The 18803-nt window shown below is 41.5% G+C and overlaps 1 protein-coding gene and 1 long non-coding RNA gene across 10 annotated transcripts in view; one reads left to right on the forward strand and one right to left on the reverse strand.

The window, feature by feature from the left end:
* The window catches only part of NRXN3 (neurexin 3), a 1400777-nt gene that overhangs the window by 1211774 nt on the left and 170200 nt on the right, over positions 1-18803 (forward strand). For all 9 annotated transcript variants that reach the window (XM_019552167.1, XM_019552163.1, XM_019552159.1 and 6 more), the window contains one exon: positions 6358-6529. In XM_019552167.1, coding sequence (XP_019407712.1) covers positions 6358-6529 — 172 coding nt within the window. The remainder of the gene's footprint in view (positions 1-6357; positions 6530-18803) is intronic.
* Positions 1-18803, reverse strand: part of LOC109321471 — a 29981-nt gene that overhangs the window by 7580 nt on the left and 3598 nt on the right. Inside the window, exon 2 of the long non-coding RNA XR_002104064.1 lies at positions 14718-14858. This is a non-coding gene — a long non-coding RNA (uncharacterized LOC109321471). The remainder of the gene's footprint in view (positions 1-14717; positions 14859-18803) is intronic.

Genomic DNA, 18803 nt, shown 5'->3' on the forward strand with positions numbered 1-18803 from the left:
CATGCGGGAACCATGCAAAGAGGGAGGGAGGAGAGAAGCTACACGGTTGCAACTATTTTCATAGATGAGGCAAAATGATACATGAGTGTGAGGGTGAAACTATTATCCTTGGATTCTGGTTGACTCTTGTGTTACACTTTTTATTCCCTACCCCCTTCTGTTTTATAAAGGAAAACAAAGAACAAGTAGCAGGACAAATTCTGCTGCCATTGCACCAACAAGCTTTAATGAAGTTACTATAAATTTATGCTGATGTAGCAAGGGATGACATTTTCCCCTTTATCTGGGGTGCTCTCTCTGTCTTGATACTCAAGGCCAAGCTCAAGCACTTATTACACACAAAAATCACTGACAGTATATGGCTGATCTTTGTGTGTTATGTTTTAATTTTAGGTTGAGGAAAATAGGGAAGTAAGAACCCAAAGGTAAGTCCCCAAAGAGCCAGTCCATGTGTACCACTTCTCTAATATGCTCCAGCTGGTTTGCCTGAAAGAATTACTGCCACCCCAATTCCAACCTCCATCCCACAGAGATAGGCAGATGCCTTAGGAATCTGGAGGTTCAGTACAAGGCCCGTTGTATAAATACTAAATAGCAACATATGCTACACAAAGTGCTTACATACAAACAGAGAGCTCCTGTAGGAAAATTTCAGAGTAATGGAAATGCTCTGGGGCTCACTTCCCAGCATTTCCTTTATATTTCCCCCCTCAGACAGAAGGAGTTTGAGGGAGTAAAGGGGTTTCAGGAAACTTGAGCTTGCAAACTGAACCCTCACATTGCAGAGCCCCTTAATGAAAAGAAAGTTTAGAGTAAGCAAGGGATTGTAACCCTGTGCACTGATAGAGTCGTGGGGTCCCTCAGAGCTTTCATCCCGGAAATGAATTCAATGGATCCAGGGAACTTCGGAGCTTCTGTGCTACTCACTAACCCCATTGCACTGTGCTGCCTTTGAACAACACTGCTCTCCCTTTGCCTTGTAGGTTCTTCTATCTTTCATTCCACTCCTTGCCCTAAAGATGAAGAGAGAATATTACTTTCAGTTCCTAAGAAATCCTTTCTCTTCCTAGTTAATTCTCATTTCCTCTTTGTAATACATTTGCTTTTTGGACTGCTAAGACATTGCAAGTGTTATGATAGGAACCAGCACCAATACTGTGTTTACCATTCTTAGAGCTCAGAAAGCTGGTGACCATCATTTCCATTTCAAAGGATTAGAAAATGTTATTCAATGAATTGCTGAAAGCCCCCCAACATGTTGGAAGGGGTAATTGCTCCCAGTCCCCTATCTTCCAGTGCTATACCCTAACCATGCCACCATTACACTTGGTGGTTACCAAAACATCTTGGTCTCTCGCTGTACATCTGTCCAAAAAACACTGTTGTACAGAATTTTGAGGGTTTGGGGGAAAGGGTACAAGCAGAGTGTTCAGAGTGATGGCTAGTATATTTTCATAGTATCATTTGCTTTCTTTTCTGTATATAATTTACCTGCTTTTCATTTCTGAACCACATATAATTTACTGATATACATATAATTTATCTGCTTTTCTTTCTTCATACCTGATTTCTTGTAGTTCTCATGACAGAAGTTGGGTTGTTTTGTTTTTTTTTTGGGGGGGGGAAGGATGGGAAAGTGGGCAATGAACAAGGAAAGGCCAGGGCACTTGATAGAATGCCATCAGGCAAAAAAAATAAAGAAATGCAGATGGGACTCTGAGTTATTTCTAAATAAAATTGTTGTTCTTAGTTGCCAGCACTTGATGTCACTCAAAGTTTTCAAAGAAAATAATAGAGGTAAATCAATGAATGGAAGCTCACCTTGACATGCGGAGGTGGCTGGGGTATCTAGGTGAATACTGATATGAAGGAAAGAAGATGTAGGCTGCCTATTAAAAATGCTTCTGGGCCCTCTGAGAGTGTGTGCCTTGTATGCTCTGGGCTGCCGTGGATTCAGCTTTTGTTTTGTTTTGTTTTGTTTTGTTCAATACAAAACAAATGTTAGAAATATTGGCAGCGAGGTAAATCATCCCTTGGCTGTCAGAGCTTTGCCAGCCTATTTCAGCTCACTGCTTTGTAACTTGTGAAAGAAAATCTAATAACTTAATGTATAGGGAAAGGAATGAAGGAGGCTGAGCCCATCAAGAGCTGGGTGTTTATTTTAGCAGTAGAGGCTGTCTTTCAAAGGCAAGAGGAAGGATAATTTTCTTCAAGGCTCAGCTTTAGTATCTGAAGCTCAGGGTTCTACTCTCCACCCTAGCACGTGGCCTTTGGGAGAGCCTCTGATTTTCTTGTACGTTATAATGAGGCACAGTAATGTAGAACAATATGCATTAGAATGGGAGGGAAAGGCTGAGGTTTACTCATGGTCTTGTTCTTTATGAGCACATCTACACATGTGCTTTAATGTGCAGTAGCCTATTTTACTGTGCATTAAAGTGTTGTGTAAAAAACTGTGCAAATACTCTAGTGCACTGTAAATAGGCTACTGTGCATTAAGCATCACTAAAAAAAACACACACTTTCACTACTGTGCATTAGGGCAACTGCGCATTAGGGCAACTTGCATTGGAGGTACTACATTTAAAGTGCATTAGAAAAAACACATTAATGCACATGTAGATGCACCCTGTGTTACTTATTTATGTCTCTAGACCTGAGACTTTTTTATCTACAGTATAGTAGTTCATTTTTGTAAAGTGCTTTAATATTATGGATAACAGTTGCCGTGTAGGCACAAAGTACTAACTTTAGAAATAATAGGCTGGAATATTACGTCAGTACTTAGAGTTCTTATGGAGTAGTATCTAACCCTGCTACTAGGATTAGCACTGCTAATTCTAATTGGAATATTAAAGTATTGATGTATGGGTTTCAACCTCTGGTCTTCAGTGTTTACACAAAGCTTACTCAAGCAAAGCTCTCCTTAAAGAGGTAATGAGAGCTTTGCTTGCATAAAGACCAATTGATCTGGCCCATTATTATTTTTATACACTTCTAGACTTCTGAGTCACAGTGAGGACCAGACACTGAAGAATCAGAACACTTTGAGGAGGGCTGTATTTCCTTTGGATGGGGGAAGGGATAGCACCTGACCTCATTTTAAAGTGACCTCTTGTGCCTGCTCTCGGGTGTGTTCTGTTGGAACTATCACCAACCTTTCTGCAATGAAAGAAGGTTTATTCCTTGAGGATAGTGGAAAAATATAAAAGGTTAACTGTGAGATCCTCTCTAAAAGGGATAAGATTCTATAAGCAGTGTTCTGCGAAAGCGTTCAGATGGAATCAGACAGCAAGCATTGATTATCTAGTCTCTGAATGTGGTTATCTCTCTTCAAACAGGGTCTGATTACCAGAGAAAACGGCAAGTAAATGATCTTTCAGCACTTTATTGGTCAGTCTTTTACTGGTGAATAAACGGTCCTGTACATAAAGAAGGTGCCCTCTGTGACCAGCACTAAGAATTTCAATAGACTGAACAGCAAAGATGTCCCCACTCAATATAATAAAGAGAGAAAAGTAGTTAGCCATATTAATCTGAAGACAGGCAGAAGGCAGGGCAGGCTAGCACCTTAGAGACTAACCCATTTATAGAGTCATAAGTTTTCATCAGTGATCGTCTGCTTCATCAGATGCTGTATTGAATCATAGAAAATTAAGGTTGGAAGAGACCTCAGGTCATCTAGTCCAACTCTGGTCAAAGTATGACCATCCCCAACTAGATCATTCCAGCCAAGACTTTATTGAGCTAGGCCTTAAAAACCTCCAATGCTGGAGATTCCACAACCTCTCTAGGTAACCTGTTCCAGTGCTTCACTACCTAGTGAGAAAGTTTTTCCTAATATCCAACCTAAATTTCCTTTCCTGCAACATGAAACCATTGCTCCTTGTTCTGTCATCTGCCACCACTGAAAACAGTCCAGCTCCATCCTCTTTGGAACCCCCCTTCAGGTAGTTAAAGGCTGCCATCAAATCTCACATCTTCTCTTTTGCCCGTTTCCCTCAGCCTGTCATAAGTCATGTGCCCCAGCCCCCTAATCATTTTTGTTGCCTTCCTCTGGATTCTCTCCAACTTGTCCACATCCTTTCTGTACTGGGGTGGGGGGAGGGCTAAAACTGGACATGGCCTCAACAGTGCAGAATAGAGGGGAATAATTACTTCCCTTAATTTGCTGGCAATGCTCCTACTAATGCAGCCCAGTATGCTGTTAGCTTTCTTTACATGGGTGCACTGTTGACTTATATCCAGTTTACTGTCTACTGTAACCCCCAGGTCCTTTTCTGCAGAGCTGCTGCTTAGTCAGTTGGCCCCAAGCCCATAGAGGTGCATGGGATTTTTTCTTCCTATGTGCAGGACTTTGCACTTGTCCTTTTTTAACCTCATAAGATTTCTTTTGGTCCAATCCTCCAATTTGTTGAGGTCTCTCTGAATCCTAGCCTACCCTCCAGCATATCTACTACTCCCCGCAGCTTGGTGTCATCTGCAAACTTGCTAAGAGCACTACATACCATCTTCCAGGCTGTTGATGAAGATATTGAACCATACCAGATCGAAGACCAACCCCTGGGGCACTCCACTTGAAACCAGCTGCCAATTAGACCTCGACCATTAATTACTACCCACTGACACGACGATCCAGGCAGCTTTCTATCCACCTTACAGTCCATTCAGCCAACCCATATTTCCTTAGCTTACCTGCTTGCAGCTTGAAGTAGCATCTGATTTCATAGGCCTCAGCCTACTTTATCTTATGCCTCTCTGACCCAGTTGGTCTCAGAAGTGCCATCCTCCCCTGGCTTCTGACAGTATAATAAAAGCTTCCAAGTATTTTTCTGGGCAAGGAGGGATAGGCTGATTATCCCCAAATGAGCCTTTGATGTATGCATGTACATGTGGGTGTGCATGTCTGTGTCTGCATCCGTTTCTGTCTTAAGGGAGTAGCAGTTTATCTATCTAGTATTTTGGGGGAAGGAGATAGAAGAAATTCTCATGGGAGGTAAAACCAGGTTGTACGTGTTGAGATCATTCCTTTAAGATCTATACTTTACTATTATAAGGAGGGAGGGATAAAATCAGGACACTTAACTTGTCACAGTACTAAAGGTTGCCAGTTTCCATAATGATTGACTTCAGCTCCAGAGAGATTTGTGGATTTTGTTTGTTTGTTTTGTTTTTTGTTCTGTTCTGCCTCGCCATCATATTGACTGGTGCTGCATTGTCATAATTTTGGAGAACTTACGTAAAGGAGTCTATGAGAGATACAATTTGTGGGGGAAAGACAGAGTTTTGTGGGGTGCTATATGTTTGAAGGGAATCGGGGAAAACCATTGTGGATGATGCTGGATCGGAGGGGAAATTGGGCACAGGGGCTGTGGAAGATTTCAGGTGCAGGCAGAGTCATGGAGGACTGTGCAAAAGGGTCTGAGACAAAAGAGCTCAGCAGCATCAAAGAAAGAGGCTCAGCAATAGCTGTAGGCAGCCCTGAAAACTGAAACACTCTGTTTGTCCAAGCAACAACTCTGGTACAGTCAGCAATAGAGCCAACTCCACCCATCAGTGTGCCTGAGACTTGTTTTGGATAAGCCCTCTCATGGTGTAGAAGGGGGGACTACTTTCTATGGTCATTTTAACCTGGAGTACTGCTTCTGAGTCAGCCACTGAAAAGACTGACCAGTGACAGTTCTACTGCTGATCATTTTATAATGTGAATACTTAGCAGTTGTACTGAAATTCCTGTGGGAACTGGTAACATGGGCCAGATGGGAACCTATGGAAGTCCCCATATTTTATTTATAAGTTTCTGCCCCAGCAAATCCATTTCCTCCATTCCCATAGCATTTCAGGAGTCTAGGAGGATTAGCTTCAGTGCATTGGCCAAATTCCAGTTTGGATACTTATACTTTTGGTCCCTAAAATTCTCCTTTTTGACTTTTTTCAAATAAATCTGTTCTGTATCATTGGTCCAGTGTCATGGCTATGTTTCAGTAGTGATTAAGCAACTCATTCCAGTCAGTGGGGTTGTTTCCCAAATAACCATTCATACTTCTCCTTGGTTTTCTACCCTCACTTCTCGATTGTCCCTGGAGCCATTTTGAAGGAAGACATAAATCATGATCCTTAGGTTGATGGTATTACGAGCTGATATTAAAGAGTGGCTCAGATGAAGATATTTGCATTGCACAACCACAAGTTGTATTGGTCCTATAAAACCCCAGAATGATGCTACTACATATTCTTGAGTGCCATCTACTGGTACTTTATCCATGTTCTAATTGTTTAGAAATATATATATGTAGGATAGTCTCCTAAGAAGTGATAACTTATAAATTGTTGTTTCTGGTTTTCTTTTAATTACAGGAGCAAGGCAAGATTGGTGTTGTCTTCAATATTGGCACCGTGGATATTTCTATCAAAGAGGATAGCACCCCTGTGAATGATGGCAAATATCATGTGGTACGCTTCACTAGGAATGGTGGCAATGCTACACTTCAGGTGGACAGCTGGCCAGTGAATGAGCACTACCCAACAGGTATATATTTGACCAAGAATTCTTGCTTTCTCTCTCTTTTTTTGTCTATCCAAACCTTAAAATAAGTGTTACAGCAACTAAATCATAAAACACTGGGCACTATTTGAACATTCAGCACTTTATCTCCAGGAAAAAAGACTTGGGTTGAGCCTGATCCAATGTAAAGGAAGCTGAATTTATCAGCCTGGTTCCATGTGTTTGCTAAGCTGGAAAACAAGCTCTCAGATCCAGTGCCTCCTGTGTAGGGAGTGATCTGCTGCATGGTAATATACAAATGATCCTGCAAAATAAGAGGTCACCGGGCATGTCTTGACAATCCAGAAGATCACAGTGGATTTGATAAGAAACTTTGATTTGCTACTTGTGGTGTTTCCTAATTAAAGAGAATATACAACAGAGAACATGGAAAGAAGAATGGTGGTTTACCTTATCTTCATGCTTATTGTTGCCTGTGTAGATAAGGACATAAGGAATGAGGAACAGAGTACTTTCAGTGAACAAATACTTGGGTAGACCTCCTCTTCTCCTCCACCCCCTTTCCCTAAGTTTTCACTTCCTGATTTCACTCTTCATATGCTGGCCCTATTAAACCAAGAGTTGACACAAAAAACAGCTGAAATGAGCCAGTTTTGGTTGGCTTATGATTACACACCATGTGAACTTATTTAATGTAGTTTTCACCCAAAACTATAATCCAAGGGTGATATAGGGTAAGAGGGACCTATATATGACAGTTAATGAATGGGCAGGCACAGAGGACAACTACCCATATGTGGTACATGAATAATGAGGAATCACAACCCAGACACCCTTTTCTGTCACTGCTGTTCAAGGCCAGAGTCACCAGAAAATCAAAAACAGGCTACCTTTATGTGGTTCTCACACTAAATCTTATAAGTAAGAAAAGGCTCTGTTACATGCATTGATGAAAAAAGCAGAAGAACAGGGAGTTATTCCAGAGACATTCACAGTCTTCATGTTACTTTTTGGTGCCAGGGTCAAGCCATGGTCTTCTCAGCAGCTGCCAACCTTTATTAAATCCAAGCAACCTCTGGTGTTTCTCTTTCAAGTTACACATCACACACTTGGGGTGAAAGAAAGGATAAATTTTCTGATCAGCTGAAGGCAATTTGCCGGTAGAGTAAGAGTCTCCCACAAGCCACTTAGCTTCAAAGTGTGTCACTCAGGAGATATATCCAGAATACATTGTGCCTCATTGTTTTTCCCTAGACACCAGTAAGTCACTCTGAGAGCGCCATTTCATTTCTACTTTTTGCTCAGAAAGTGAACTCGGAGGCTTCATATCTGTGCAAAGTTCCTTACATTAATGTGTGCCAGCTCCATCATGCTCAACATGACATAAGGTCTGTTGATGCTTTCTGTTCAAAGGGCATATTCTTCAGAAGCTTTGGTTATGCAGAAAACAATGCTAGATACAGTGAATTGAGTTGACCTTACTTATTCACTGGCTAGGAAGGGTGGGATGGCCAGAGAATGTCCAGAATCAATCCCTCTTTTCTGTGGCCTCCACTAGTTATTTCCACATCATCTACCTCTGGGCCAGTTACAGCCAATTACAGCCTGTAACAACCCTCTGAATAAAATTCCTTTTTATGTTAGTTACTGTAGTTAGTCCCCTAAGGCAAAATAACAAAATATTCTGTTCTCCGCTTTGGAGTTGCTGATTTTTCTAAAAGGGATAATAAATCTTGCTTGGGAAATATTATAACTACATCTTCTGCTGCTGTCTTAGTTAAAGATCTGCTGTGTTTCCATTGGGAAATTCAAGGCTTCATAAAATCAGCATTAGCTGCATGCTCTTAGCTCATATTGGGTGCACAGAATTGTTCCCCAAAATAAGATGTTTCTTTGTATTTCAGTAAGGTTTCTCTGTGCATGCAGGGACACCATCTCCTGGGTATTTGTAGGCTATCTAAATAAATATATTTTAAAAAAAGGTTGAATAGAAATTTGCAAGTTTCAGTGCTTTTAGTGGGCAATAACAGTCTTGATTTTTAAACCCCAGAATTGAGTTTTGGTTGCTAGTACTACATACTACAGATAGAGCACACATTAGCATTGCTTTTAGTGGTTGTTGACATAAGCCTTAACCAAAATGTTCAGGAGAGTCAGCGCTGGGTCCATGTTTCATGATGTGGTCCTATCTCTGCCAATCTCAACAGCTTGAATCTTCAGGAATATTAAATTAGTGACCATATTTCAGTGGAGATAGTGGAGTGGAGTGCAGATAGGGCCCTCTTCAAGAGATGTTGGGTTGAAATATGGGAAAGGAATCTAGTTCACTCTGGCTGCATTAGTTTATTAATGCCAGAGTAGAGTAATATGTGGGAAGATTGGATGTGCCATGTATACTCATGAATGTTGAGAAAGCATTGAATTTGCAGTATCTGTATGTGCTGCATTATCTTTACGCATTCTGTCCTTAATTTGCTGTGAGGCATTGTGACTAATGGATTGCAAATTTGGCCAAAGAGCAGAGTATCTTGTGTGTTACCGTATATGATGCAGCGTATAGGCACAGGGGGATGAACTGAGATCAGCATTTCAGTTTTCCTCCCTGAGTTTTATGGGCTTTTGTGGGTTATACATCAGACTAATAATTTATTTGAACTTTAAATTGTGTAAGTGTAGACGACTGGTCATTAAAAGAGCAAAGAGAAAGAAGTATTGGCTTTTTGTGGAACACAACCTTCAATCAAGATGGAATTAAATGAAAGTGGTCCATTGGGACTGGAGTACTCCAAAGTTATATATATTTTTGCTACTACATATAAAATGGCAAAAATATGGGGACAAAGTATAGAAAATAAAATACCTACAATTTAGGCATTTGGAATATTTTTACATGACATCCAATTACATCTCAGTCATTTTCTGCTTGAGGTTTACTTATTCTGGGAAGGAGAAGGGTGAGGTAATTTTCAAAGGAGGGAATTAATGCAAGGCTAATGTTGGCTGAGCCTTGAGAAATTGAAATAATCCTGATCATTAGAGATAATTTCTCAGTGTTTTTTTTTTCCTGGTTCTGATGCAAAAGTTCTATTGGATCTCATTTACTGGTCAGTAATGCTATGGAAAATAATATAACAGACAGTTCTAAGATAAAGTTCCTGAAAAACAAGAAATTATTAATGCATGTGTAACTTGGGTGTGTTATTGTCCCTCTACTTCTCAAGGTGCATTTCAGCTAAAACCATTGGTTATTTATAATGTATAACATTTGAATTCCTCTCCCTCTGGCCCACATGATATATGTCTAATGTGGGTGCATCTAGATGGGTACTTTACTGAGGAAATGTCTAATTAGTTCTGCAGTAAAGTGTCACCATCTACACATACAGCACTATTAGGCTGCAGTGAACTAATTAACTCTTCTGAAGGATAGTACAGCCCTACACAAGTACTATCCTATGAGAGAGTTATTTAGTGTGCTGCAACAAATGTAGACAGTGACAAGGGCTGGCTGGGGCACATGCGTCAGCCAACCCTTTGGCAGTATGTTGAGCCAGGGTGGAGCAGCTCCGGACTGGCAGACTGCCCTCACAGAACCCCTGCCAGCCAGGGCTGCACCACGCTGGCTCAACATGCTGCAGTCCTGGGCGCATGTGTAAACACTGCACCCAGGATCAATAAACAATAGTGTGAACTGCACTGGAGTTTATTCAGATGTGCTCTGATTGAATATGTAGATGCACCTGTATGAATCTTCAGGCATGGCATTGTTAACCAGCTACCTGATGCTTGGATCATGAAGATGGGTTATTACCTGTGCCTCAGCTTTGGGGTACCCCTTTCAGCGGCAAGGTTATATTGTTCCCCAGAATGGTATTATCCAGGACTACATCCCTACTGTTTTCTGAGGCAACAGCACCTTTGTGGAGGTATCCTTTGGTGCATCCCCTCAGTGGTGGATTAGGGTTGCGGGGCACTAGTTTTATTGTTACTAACAGATTTCTCTAAAAGTAAATTTTACTTTTTTGTGGGTTAGTAAGAGTCATTGTGGACCACGTACAGTGCCTCTGCTGGGTAAGGTATGAGAGCTGGTGCAAGTAGGAGAAGTTTCTGTCATGCTTTTATATCAGATTAAAGTAAAACCCATCATATTTGAAGCACTTTGCAGTAGGATCAAAAAGACTTAAATTATGAATCCCAGTGTAAGGAAAGGAGCCAGCAATTCTCAGAAGGGTTAAAAACAAATCTCCTGTCTTGACATAGAACTGGGATACCTCAGGCCCTAGGTTTTCATTAATTCCTAGCCAGGAGGTTTTCTTTCTCTCTTGCTATCTTTGCTTGCAAAAAAAGACTTGGGGTTTTGCCAGATCTGGAATATACATTAAAACAAGCCTCATCTACCTGTTCATTCATCCGTGCACCGCCTGCATTTCTTTTAGTACAGCAAGAAAGGAAACCTAGGTGAACAAGAGCTGCAAAGTAAAAGAGTGTCAGTGGCACCAAATTCAAGTTTGATTGGAGTCATATTTCAAAGGGGATTGAATTGAAGGACAAGGGGTGAAAGAAGCCCTTTCTAAGGTGGTTCTCAGTGAATAAGAGAACATTCCCCTGGGTTTTTAAGGGGAAATTTTCAAAATGAGAACTGATGAAGAATTGTACAAGATCCTCACCAGCTATTTTTTCTATTCAAGAAAAGATAAAAAAACCTGCCCCACTTTCTTTCTGTTATCACTTTTATGAGTGCTTATTCTCTCTGCCTCCCATCAGGAGTCCACACAGTCTCCCAAACAGCAGTAATTTGTAATGCTGTTGGCTTTAGATAAGAGAATGAGATTTTTTTCCTCTGTGTCACTCCTGTGCTCTCTCATGTACCACATATGCAGCTGTACACTCACTCACAAACACACGTGTATGTACACATATGCATACTCACACATAGGCATGCATGTATATACACATGTGCACACCCAAATGCTAGGAAAACTGAACTCCAAATTCCTCCATGAAATGATCCAAGGAATTGGAGGGAAGAGGAATATTCCTGGTGAAGCACCCCTGTTGGGTCAGAGCCATTCTTTGTCTACTGATGCCCCAAAATCTCAGCTGGCATTGACTAGGTGAGTTGACACTGCTTTGGGCAGGCTGAGACGATTTTGTCCCATCCCCCTAATGCTCACACACAACACTGTAATTCTCATGAAGGTTCTTGCTCCCCAGGCAGCTTTGTTCTGATGTTGCTTTGGTGCCAGTCTTTTGTGCTAGATAGTGTCCACCCAGTATGTAGTCTAGCTGGCCCCAAATCTGTTTTTCTATGGCATGGACATCATTCCTGTTCCTTTTGGAGGATAGGCAGTATGGAAGCAGTTCATATTTGCACCAAGCTCTAAATTTACTCTGAAATCAACTGTGTAATTTTGTTAGTTGGAAAGCATCCAAAATTTGTAAGGGTTGCAAGGTTTGGTTTTTGTGCTTGGTCTAATTAGCAGTCTTGACTGAGCTTTATTTTAAATTTTGGGGGCATTGTTTGAATCCAAGAGATGTTAACATGGGCAAGGGGGAATCAACAAGAACTCTTTCCTAAACATAAATAAGGAGCTACTCTTTACCAAGCATTGGTGAGTAGGTATCCTCTTTGCACTTCTCCATGTATTACAGGTGATTTTATAATTGGTAGAACTTCAAGGAAAGGGGGGAGATATCTACTAGCAATAACTCCTTTCAGATCACAACATGGAAACATTATCAGTGTCATACCATGTGTGTTAGGCATTAGGGACTGATCAGAGCATTAGGCAGTTCAGTGTATCCTACTTCCCTAAACTGAGATAGTGAATCAAGTCTCTTTTCCTACAAAGAATTTTCCATCTAGTTTGCGGAAGTGAAGATATAGATCAGAGATGAGTAGAGCATATGAAAGAAGGTGGTTGCGCTCTATCATGCTTTGCTCATGGATGAGCTGTGTCCCATTGCCTACGAGATCATCCATTGCCCTTGATAGATAACAGGTATGTTTCAGAAGGATTCCCTTGAACAGGAGATGGTGAGACCCTGGCTCAAGAAACAATCTCTTGATATTAGTATTTTTATCAAACCCCTCTTGTTTTGTAATCTCCCATTCTAGAGAAAGGTACCTGAAAAGTTGGTTGAGGTGCAGTTGCAGTCGCATATTGATTTGATAGACATCTCTTAGTGGCTGAAGCAAGAAAATAGTCAATGTTGGTTTTATTAGACTTGCCCTGAACTTTTGATTCTACAGACGGTTCCATCTTGTCACTCCTGGTTAGTGGAGTCCCCAGCTCCATAACCTTTAAGGTACTAGTGCTTTTTTTAACTTCTATCAAAGATCATTCTAAAGCTTCATATAAATACTTGTCTCTTGAATAGGATGAGCCATTATGAGTCCTAATATTTCTCTCTTCTGATTGGCTATTCCCTTCATGGTGCCATTTGGAAAATTGGTTACAGTCCATTAAAACTCAAATCACCTGGAATCCATTTACTTCTGTATCACCTAGATAAAACTCCTGTAGGTGCTTAAGAAATACAGATATATAGATATCTGAGGGGATCCTTGCAATGCTTTGCATTGTGGAGGCTATGATCTGCTGGATGATTCTTGCTGTTCATTCTTGGGTTTAACTGTCCCTTGCTATTCCAAAAGGTCAGCTCTGGCTTCTGAAATATGTTTGCTCAAATAGACTCAACAGAGCCCGTGTTAAGTGAGATTTCAGACACATTGCAAAGCCTTTGGAATGGGAAAATAGGACCATCAAGTTCTGTTTGCCTTTTAGTAATCTATGTTGTATATCTATGGAAGAGGCTTTTTATTTTTTGAAATGAGCAATGCATTGACACATGGAACCTGGTGATAGACATACTTGTAAGTCTATAAAATAAATACAGATGGCATTGTTTTCAGGGGTACTGGGTATCCGCAGTCCTCACTGCTTCCAACTAAGAATAATTTGGACTTGGCACCTCTGAAAATTTGAATATACATTTCTATGGACCAAACTCACAAGCTCAATGGAGTTCTAATCACTACATCAACTGGTTGGCTTTAAAACATGTCCTTTCTCACCCTACAACACATTCACATTTTACCCTCCACACTACTATCTCCACTTTTTTCTTCCTCAAGTGGCATGAACTTTATTGAACAAAAAGTCCATTCTTTACCTCAGCCCACCACTCAAGGGCCTTGGGAAAAGCCAGGGGGAGAGGGGGGGATCTTTTATTTTCTTCTTTCTTTTTGGCTTCATTTAGTTTTTATCAGCCAGCATTTTCTTTTTCTCCCTCTGTGATTTCCCAGCCACGAGATAAATAGCCTTGTATCTTACAAGCTAAATACAATTACTGCTATCAAAACCAGGGTCTTTCTCTCCCTGTAAATGTCTCTTGGAAGCTGATAAGCTGTTCAAGGCAAACTGTGGGCTTCTGCCTAATCCTGAGATTAAACATAACCACCCAGAAGACAGCAAAAGATAATTTTTTTTTGGTGTGGGGGAAGGGGGAAAGGAGAGAAGGAAAGTGAGATTCTCTCCTGAGATATTAAAAGGACATGCACATGACTCAAGGTTATTTGTAAAGGAATTACACAAAACACAGAAGAACATGTTATTATGAGAAGGGATTTCATCCAGTAATGCAGGAGTTATTATAGTTACTAAAGCCAAGATTTAGCAAGGAATCCTTTGGTATGGAGGGTAGTGGGGAGGGGGTTTGCAACAACTCTGTAGTCATGGCTACTGCTTTTAGATGTTATCCCTCAGTCTGCCCCCAAATAGGAGATCTTATAAGATGACAGCCAGCTGTTTTGTATACACTGGCTTATTCTAGTTACAATTCTATGTCCATATCACCAGCAGGGACTGCCTCAGCAGGACTCTCACATCCTGCTTCCTACTGTGCTACTAACTCACTTTGTGACCTTGAGCAAGTCATCTTGAATGTGCTTCAGTTTCCTTATCTATAAAATAGACAGAATAATAATTGCCTCCCAAGGAAGTTATAGCTTTAATGTATTAAAGTGTTCTGATAGTCTCACCAGAGGAAAGGAAAATAGGTTTTGATAGTATTACACTTAACATAACTGGATGATTTAACGCAAACCACTCTGTCCTTTCCTCACCTACCATAAGATCTGATATTGGAACCACAATGCTATACATTGTTATTGCATTAGTTCTCATGATCTCAGTAAAGTTGGATCTACCTGGAAATTGGATGATAGATTTCCAAGGAGATCTCCAGAACTGCAGTAAGTGATGTGCAGAGTTCATTACAAGATGATCTTTCCTCTAAGTTTGTGTTGAACCTAGGAATTCTCTGTGGAACTTGTTTCTGCAGAAACTATCTATGTAGTTAGACATAAGACAGGACTTAACCATTGATAGTCATTAAAGGAACCCACATCTCTTTTTGCAAGATCAGGAGGGTTATCTGGATTGTACTAACCAAATCCCAAGATGGCCTTTCTAGTTGGGAAGGGGGTAGCTAAAGAAGTGGGGAGCAAGTTAAGGACAGAGAGATGATCTTAACTCTGAATTCTAATCAACTTTGGTTGAATCTGATCCCTGATTTAGCTTTTTATATTTGATTTTTCATGTCATACTCATTTGTGGGAGTTCAGTGAATCCTCAGATCCATCCTATCAGTATGAATCAGAGACAGCATGTAAAAAGCCCTTGATGAATTTACTGCACCTTGTAATGAGCCTAAAACATATAAAAAGACAGGGTTAATAAAATAGCATTAGAGATGCATATTTTGAAGGCAGCACTGTAACATATGTTGAAATATATGCCAAAAGGGATGATTAAAGCATGACAAGTTGATGAAATTAAGAGTTGTTTGTAGCTTGTCACTGCAGAGCCATAAAATTTACAATATATTTTTAAGACTAGAAAGTATACAGACATGACTACATGGCATGTGTGCCCACAACCATGCTCCCATATAGCACATTGAGGAATAAGCATACACATGGGTATACTGAGACATCGACTAACATGTTGCCAAAACAGACAAAAACACTCTGGGGTGTGAGCAAGCACAGGAGTACACAGACAGGCACAGACTGCCAGAGTCTGGAGTGATGAAAATATGATGGAAATGCTATCATTAAATTGCTTTTAGAATCCATTTAACTTGTGAACGTGAAGTTTCTGTTCCACAAAAATGAGAGATAAGGGTTGTGCTTTGCTGTTTCACTTAGGCAGTAGAGGGGCCATCTGTCTTTACTACTGGCATGACCATGGGTCTGGGGAGAGAAAGGCAAAAAGAGAATGAGGGAGAGAGAAATAGTTATGCTACTACTACTGATGCCCTTCTACTCATCCAGGCTTCATCTCTTAGAGCTACTCCAGTATCTGATCATGTGCTGTGGTCAATATGTCTGTTGTGAGAATCACAGTCTTACCTTCACCAAATACCCCAAACCAGCACATGTGAATGGCGGTAAATCAAGTCCTAGAATTTCTGTAAGCTTTGCAGTAGCAAAAGGGGTATGCAGGCTTTTGTTGTTGTTCGTTTTAATTTGTGAGGGAACTTAAGCCAAGCAAACAAGACACAGAGCTCATCATTACTCAGCAGCAGCAGTGTTCAAAGAGGTGGTGGTGCTTAAGTTAGGAAGTATATGTCCAATTGCACATACAAAACAGCATTTCCAATAGCATCTGTGCTGGCCTGATTCCCCACCAGGATCCCACAAGAGAGATACTGTGAGATTGGGGAGCAGGAGAGGGGGGAAGTAATAGGCATCCTTTGAGTTGCTTCTAATTGCTAATTGTCCAGGAGAGTCGCAAAGAAATGTGCATGCACTTACATAGGCATGATCACCAACATACGCACACAACACATCAACTTGCTGTTAATACATCTGCAGCCTCTCAGACATGGGCACATACACACGCTCACACAAACTCTGCCCTAGGAGCTGCTAGTGTAAACATTTTTTTTTAACAGACGTTGGATCCCTTGTGTTGATTAAGCTGAATACAAGTGGGGGAACTCTCAGTGCACACACAATATGTGACACATTAGTGACGTGATGCCCACTATTAGTAAGGCAACAATTCTCCCTTTTCCCCACTGTTATGTTTTATGAAATCTTGGAAGACTTTACATCAGACTAAGTGCAAACAAGCTCATCCCTCCAATTGTGATGGCATGGTTGAGAAGGTACTGTTAGGGTTTAGTTAGTAAAAATCCATTGTTTCTGCAATGGCCACAAAAAACACGCACATGCACAGAGCAGAAGCCTTCCCAGTGCAGTACAAAAGAACATAGGAATATTAGACCAACTAGCCTCATATCCTGCTGTTTTCTGACCCTGTCAGATTCTGTAGCCAATACCAGATGTTTCAAATGGAAACAAACAGACCAAAATGTCCACAATTGTTCTGAAGAACTGGCCCTGGGGCAGTCTCCTTCCTGACCCTAGAGTCCTATCAGCTTATCTGTCTAATCAGCTTCCTGTCTAGGACAGTGGCCATTAACACACGCTTCAGCAAATGATAAAATGATATCCACCATAATAGAAATGTATGTACTAACATTCCTTTCTGGGTAGTGGCTCTCTATCCCCAAGCAATTGGAGCTTGATGTGTGTCCTGAAGCATAAGGTTTGATGTTCTATATATGCAGTTGTATCCTACCTATTGTGATTATGAATATTCCTACTATACCCACAAGCAAAAAAATGTGTTTCAGCTTCCCCATTTAATTTTTTGTTAATCTAGTAAGGCATGGTAATATGGAAACAATCTTGCTCCTGTTCTAGCCATATTTGGTAGAAGCTAGTGCTTGATGTGTCATAATAAATTGCCTGGCCCAAAGAAAGTAAATTGTTTACAGGGTATAAAATACATTGTATAACTTTTCTCTGCTATCTTAGTTTCTCCTATGGATAACCTGAGCCCTTTCTTATAACCATAGTCTCCCAAGATAAGGTTATTTTGCAGCAGGATTTCGTCTTTACCTTAGAGGAAGTTCCTTTAACTCAGGGGTGTAGCCAAAGAGCATACAGCATAGCTCAGAAGAATAGGAACCTTTGAAATCCCCGTCCTGGGATTGCTTTATTCTACGCTGTTGATCTAAAGCAGGGGTGAGCAAAATACAGCCCATGGACCAGATCTGACCCATCAGCTGATTAGCTCAGACCCAAGGGGGGCACCCACCAATTGACTGGATCCGGCCCATGATGCTGCATGGGACTGAGTCCAACCCGGGGCAGCCAGCACTGTGCTTGTGCCCACTGGCCCCCTGCCCTGGCCCCAGCCACCATGTGCAGCTTCTGGTGGGGCTGCTTCTGGTGCAGATGCAGCCCTTTTGGTGCTGCTCAGCTCCCCTCACCTTCAGCAGCAGCTTCTCCTCCTGCTTCTACCTGTGCTGTGCTGCTTCAGACTGTCAGGGGGATGTGCAGCGAGGTGGCTCCTGCCCCAATGCACTGGGTTCCAGCTCCAGCTCCTGGCTGCCTTCCACTTCCTCTGTCTACCTACCATGAGCCTGTGGGCGGGCAGAGTGGGTAGAAGGCAGCCAGGAGCTGGAGCCAGAGCCCCATACACTGGTGCAGAAGATGCCTAGAGAAAAATTCCTGCTCTGCTTGGAGTGGTGCAGCAGAAGAAGGAGCCACCTCTGGATAAGCTGTGCATGCTGGCCAGGATGGGGCTGGTGGTTGCAGATGGAAGCGTGTGGGTTGCCCCAGGCAGGAATTAGAGGGGCTTTGCCCCATACGGACCAGCGCAGATCGCACATAGGGAGTTTTGGCAAGTTTTTGCATGGGCTCAGGTGTCTGACCTGGCCCATAACAGCTCATCAAAACTTCCTATGTGGGCTCTGGGCCCAAATAATTGACCACCTTGATTTAAATTACACCGGTAACCCAGGGCCAAATATGGCACCCAAGGGACAGCACAGGCACAGAGACACCTCAGTGATTCTTCTTTCCATCTCTTCCTTTTGTCTTCCTTCCTGCTGTCTGCTCTTTGTTGTCAATGGCAAGGAAAGTCTGAGCCATAATCCACTTACACAGTGGCATAAAGTACCTGTACTGTACTAAGCAATCTGAGACACATTTTCCCCATTCTCTTTTCAGTATCCAGTATATTTTTCCCCAAAAGCTATCTTCATGTTATTCCCCAAACATAGTAGTTACAGGCCACCAGAAGTGAATTTGCCCCACTCACCTGAATATCTTAACTCCTTGGTTTCCATAAGAGTTTTATGGGGAAACATCATGGCTCACATATCATGTAGTACAAATGTGCTTTTCCAAATCTCTCTGTAATAGGAACTGCTG

Source organism: Crocodylus porosus, unplaced genomic scaffold (genome assembly GCF_001723895.1).
Source record: "Crocodylus porosus isolate Cpor-Errol unplaced genomic scaffold, CroPor_comp1, whole genome shotgun sequence".
Lineage (NCBI taxonomy): Eukaryota > Metazoa > Chordata > Crocodylia > Crocodylidae > Crocodylus > Crocodylus porosus.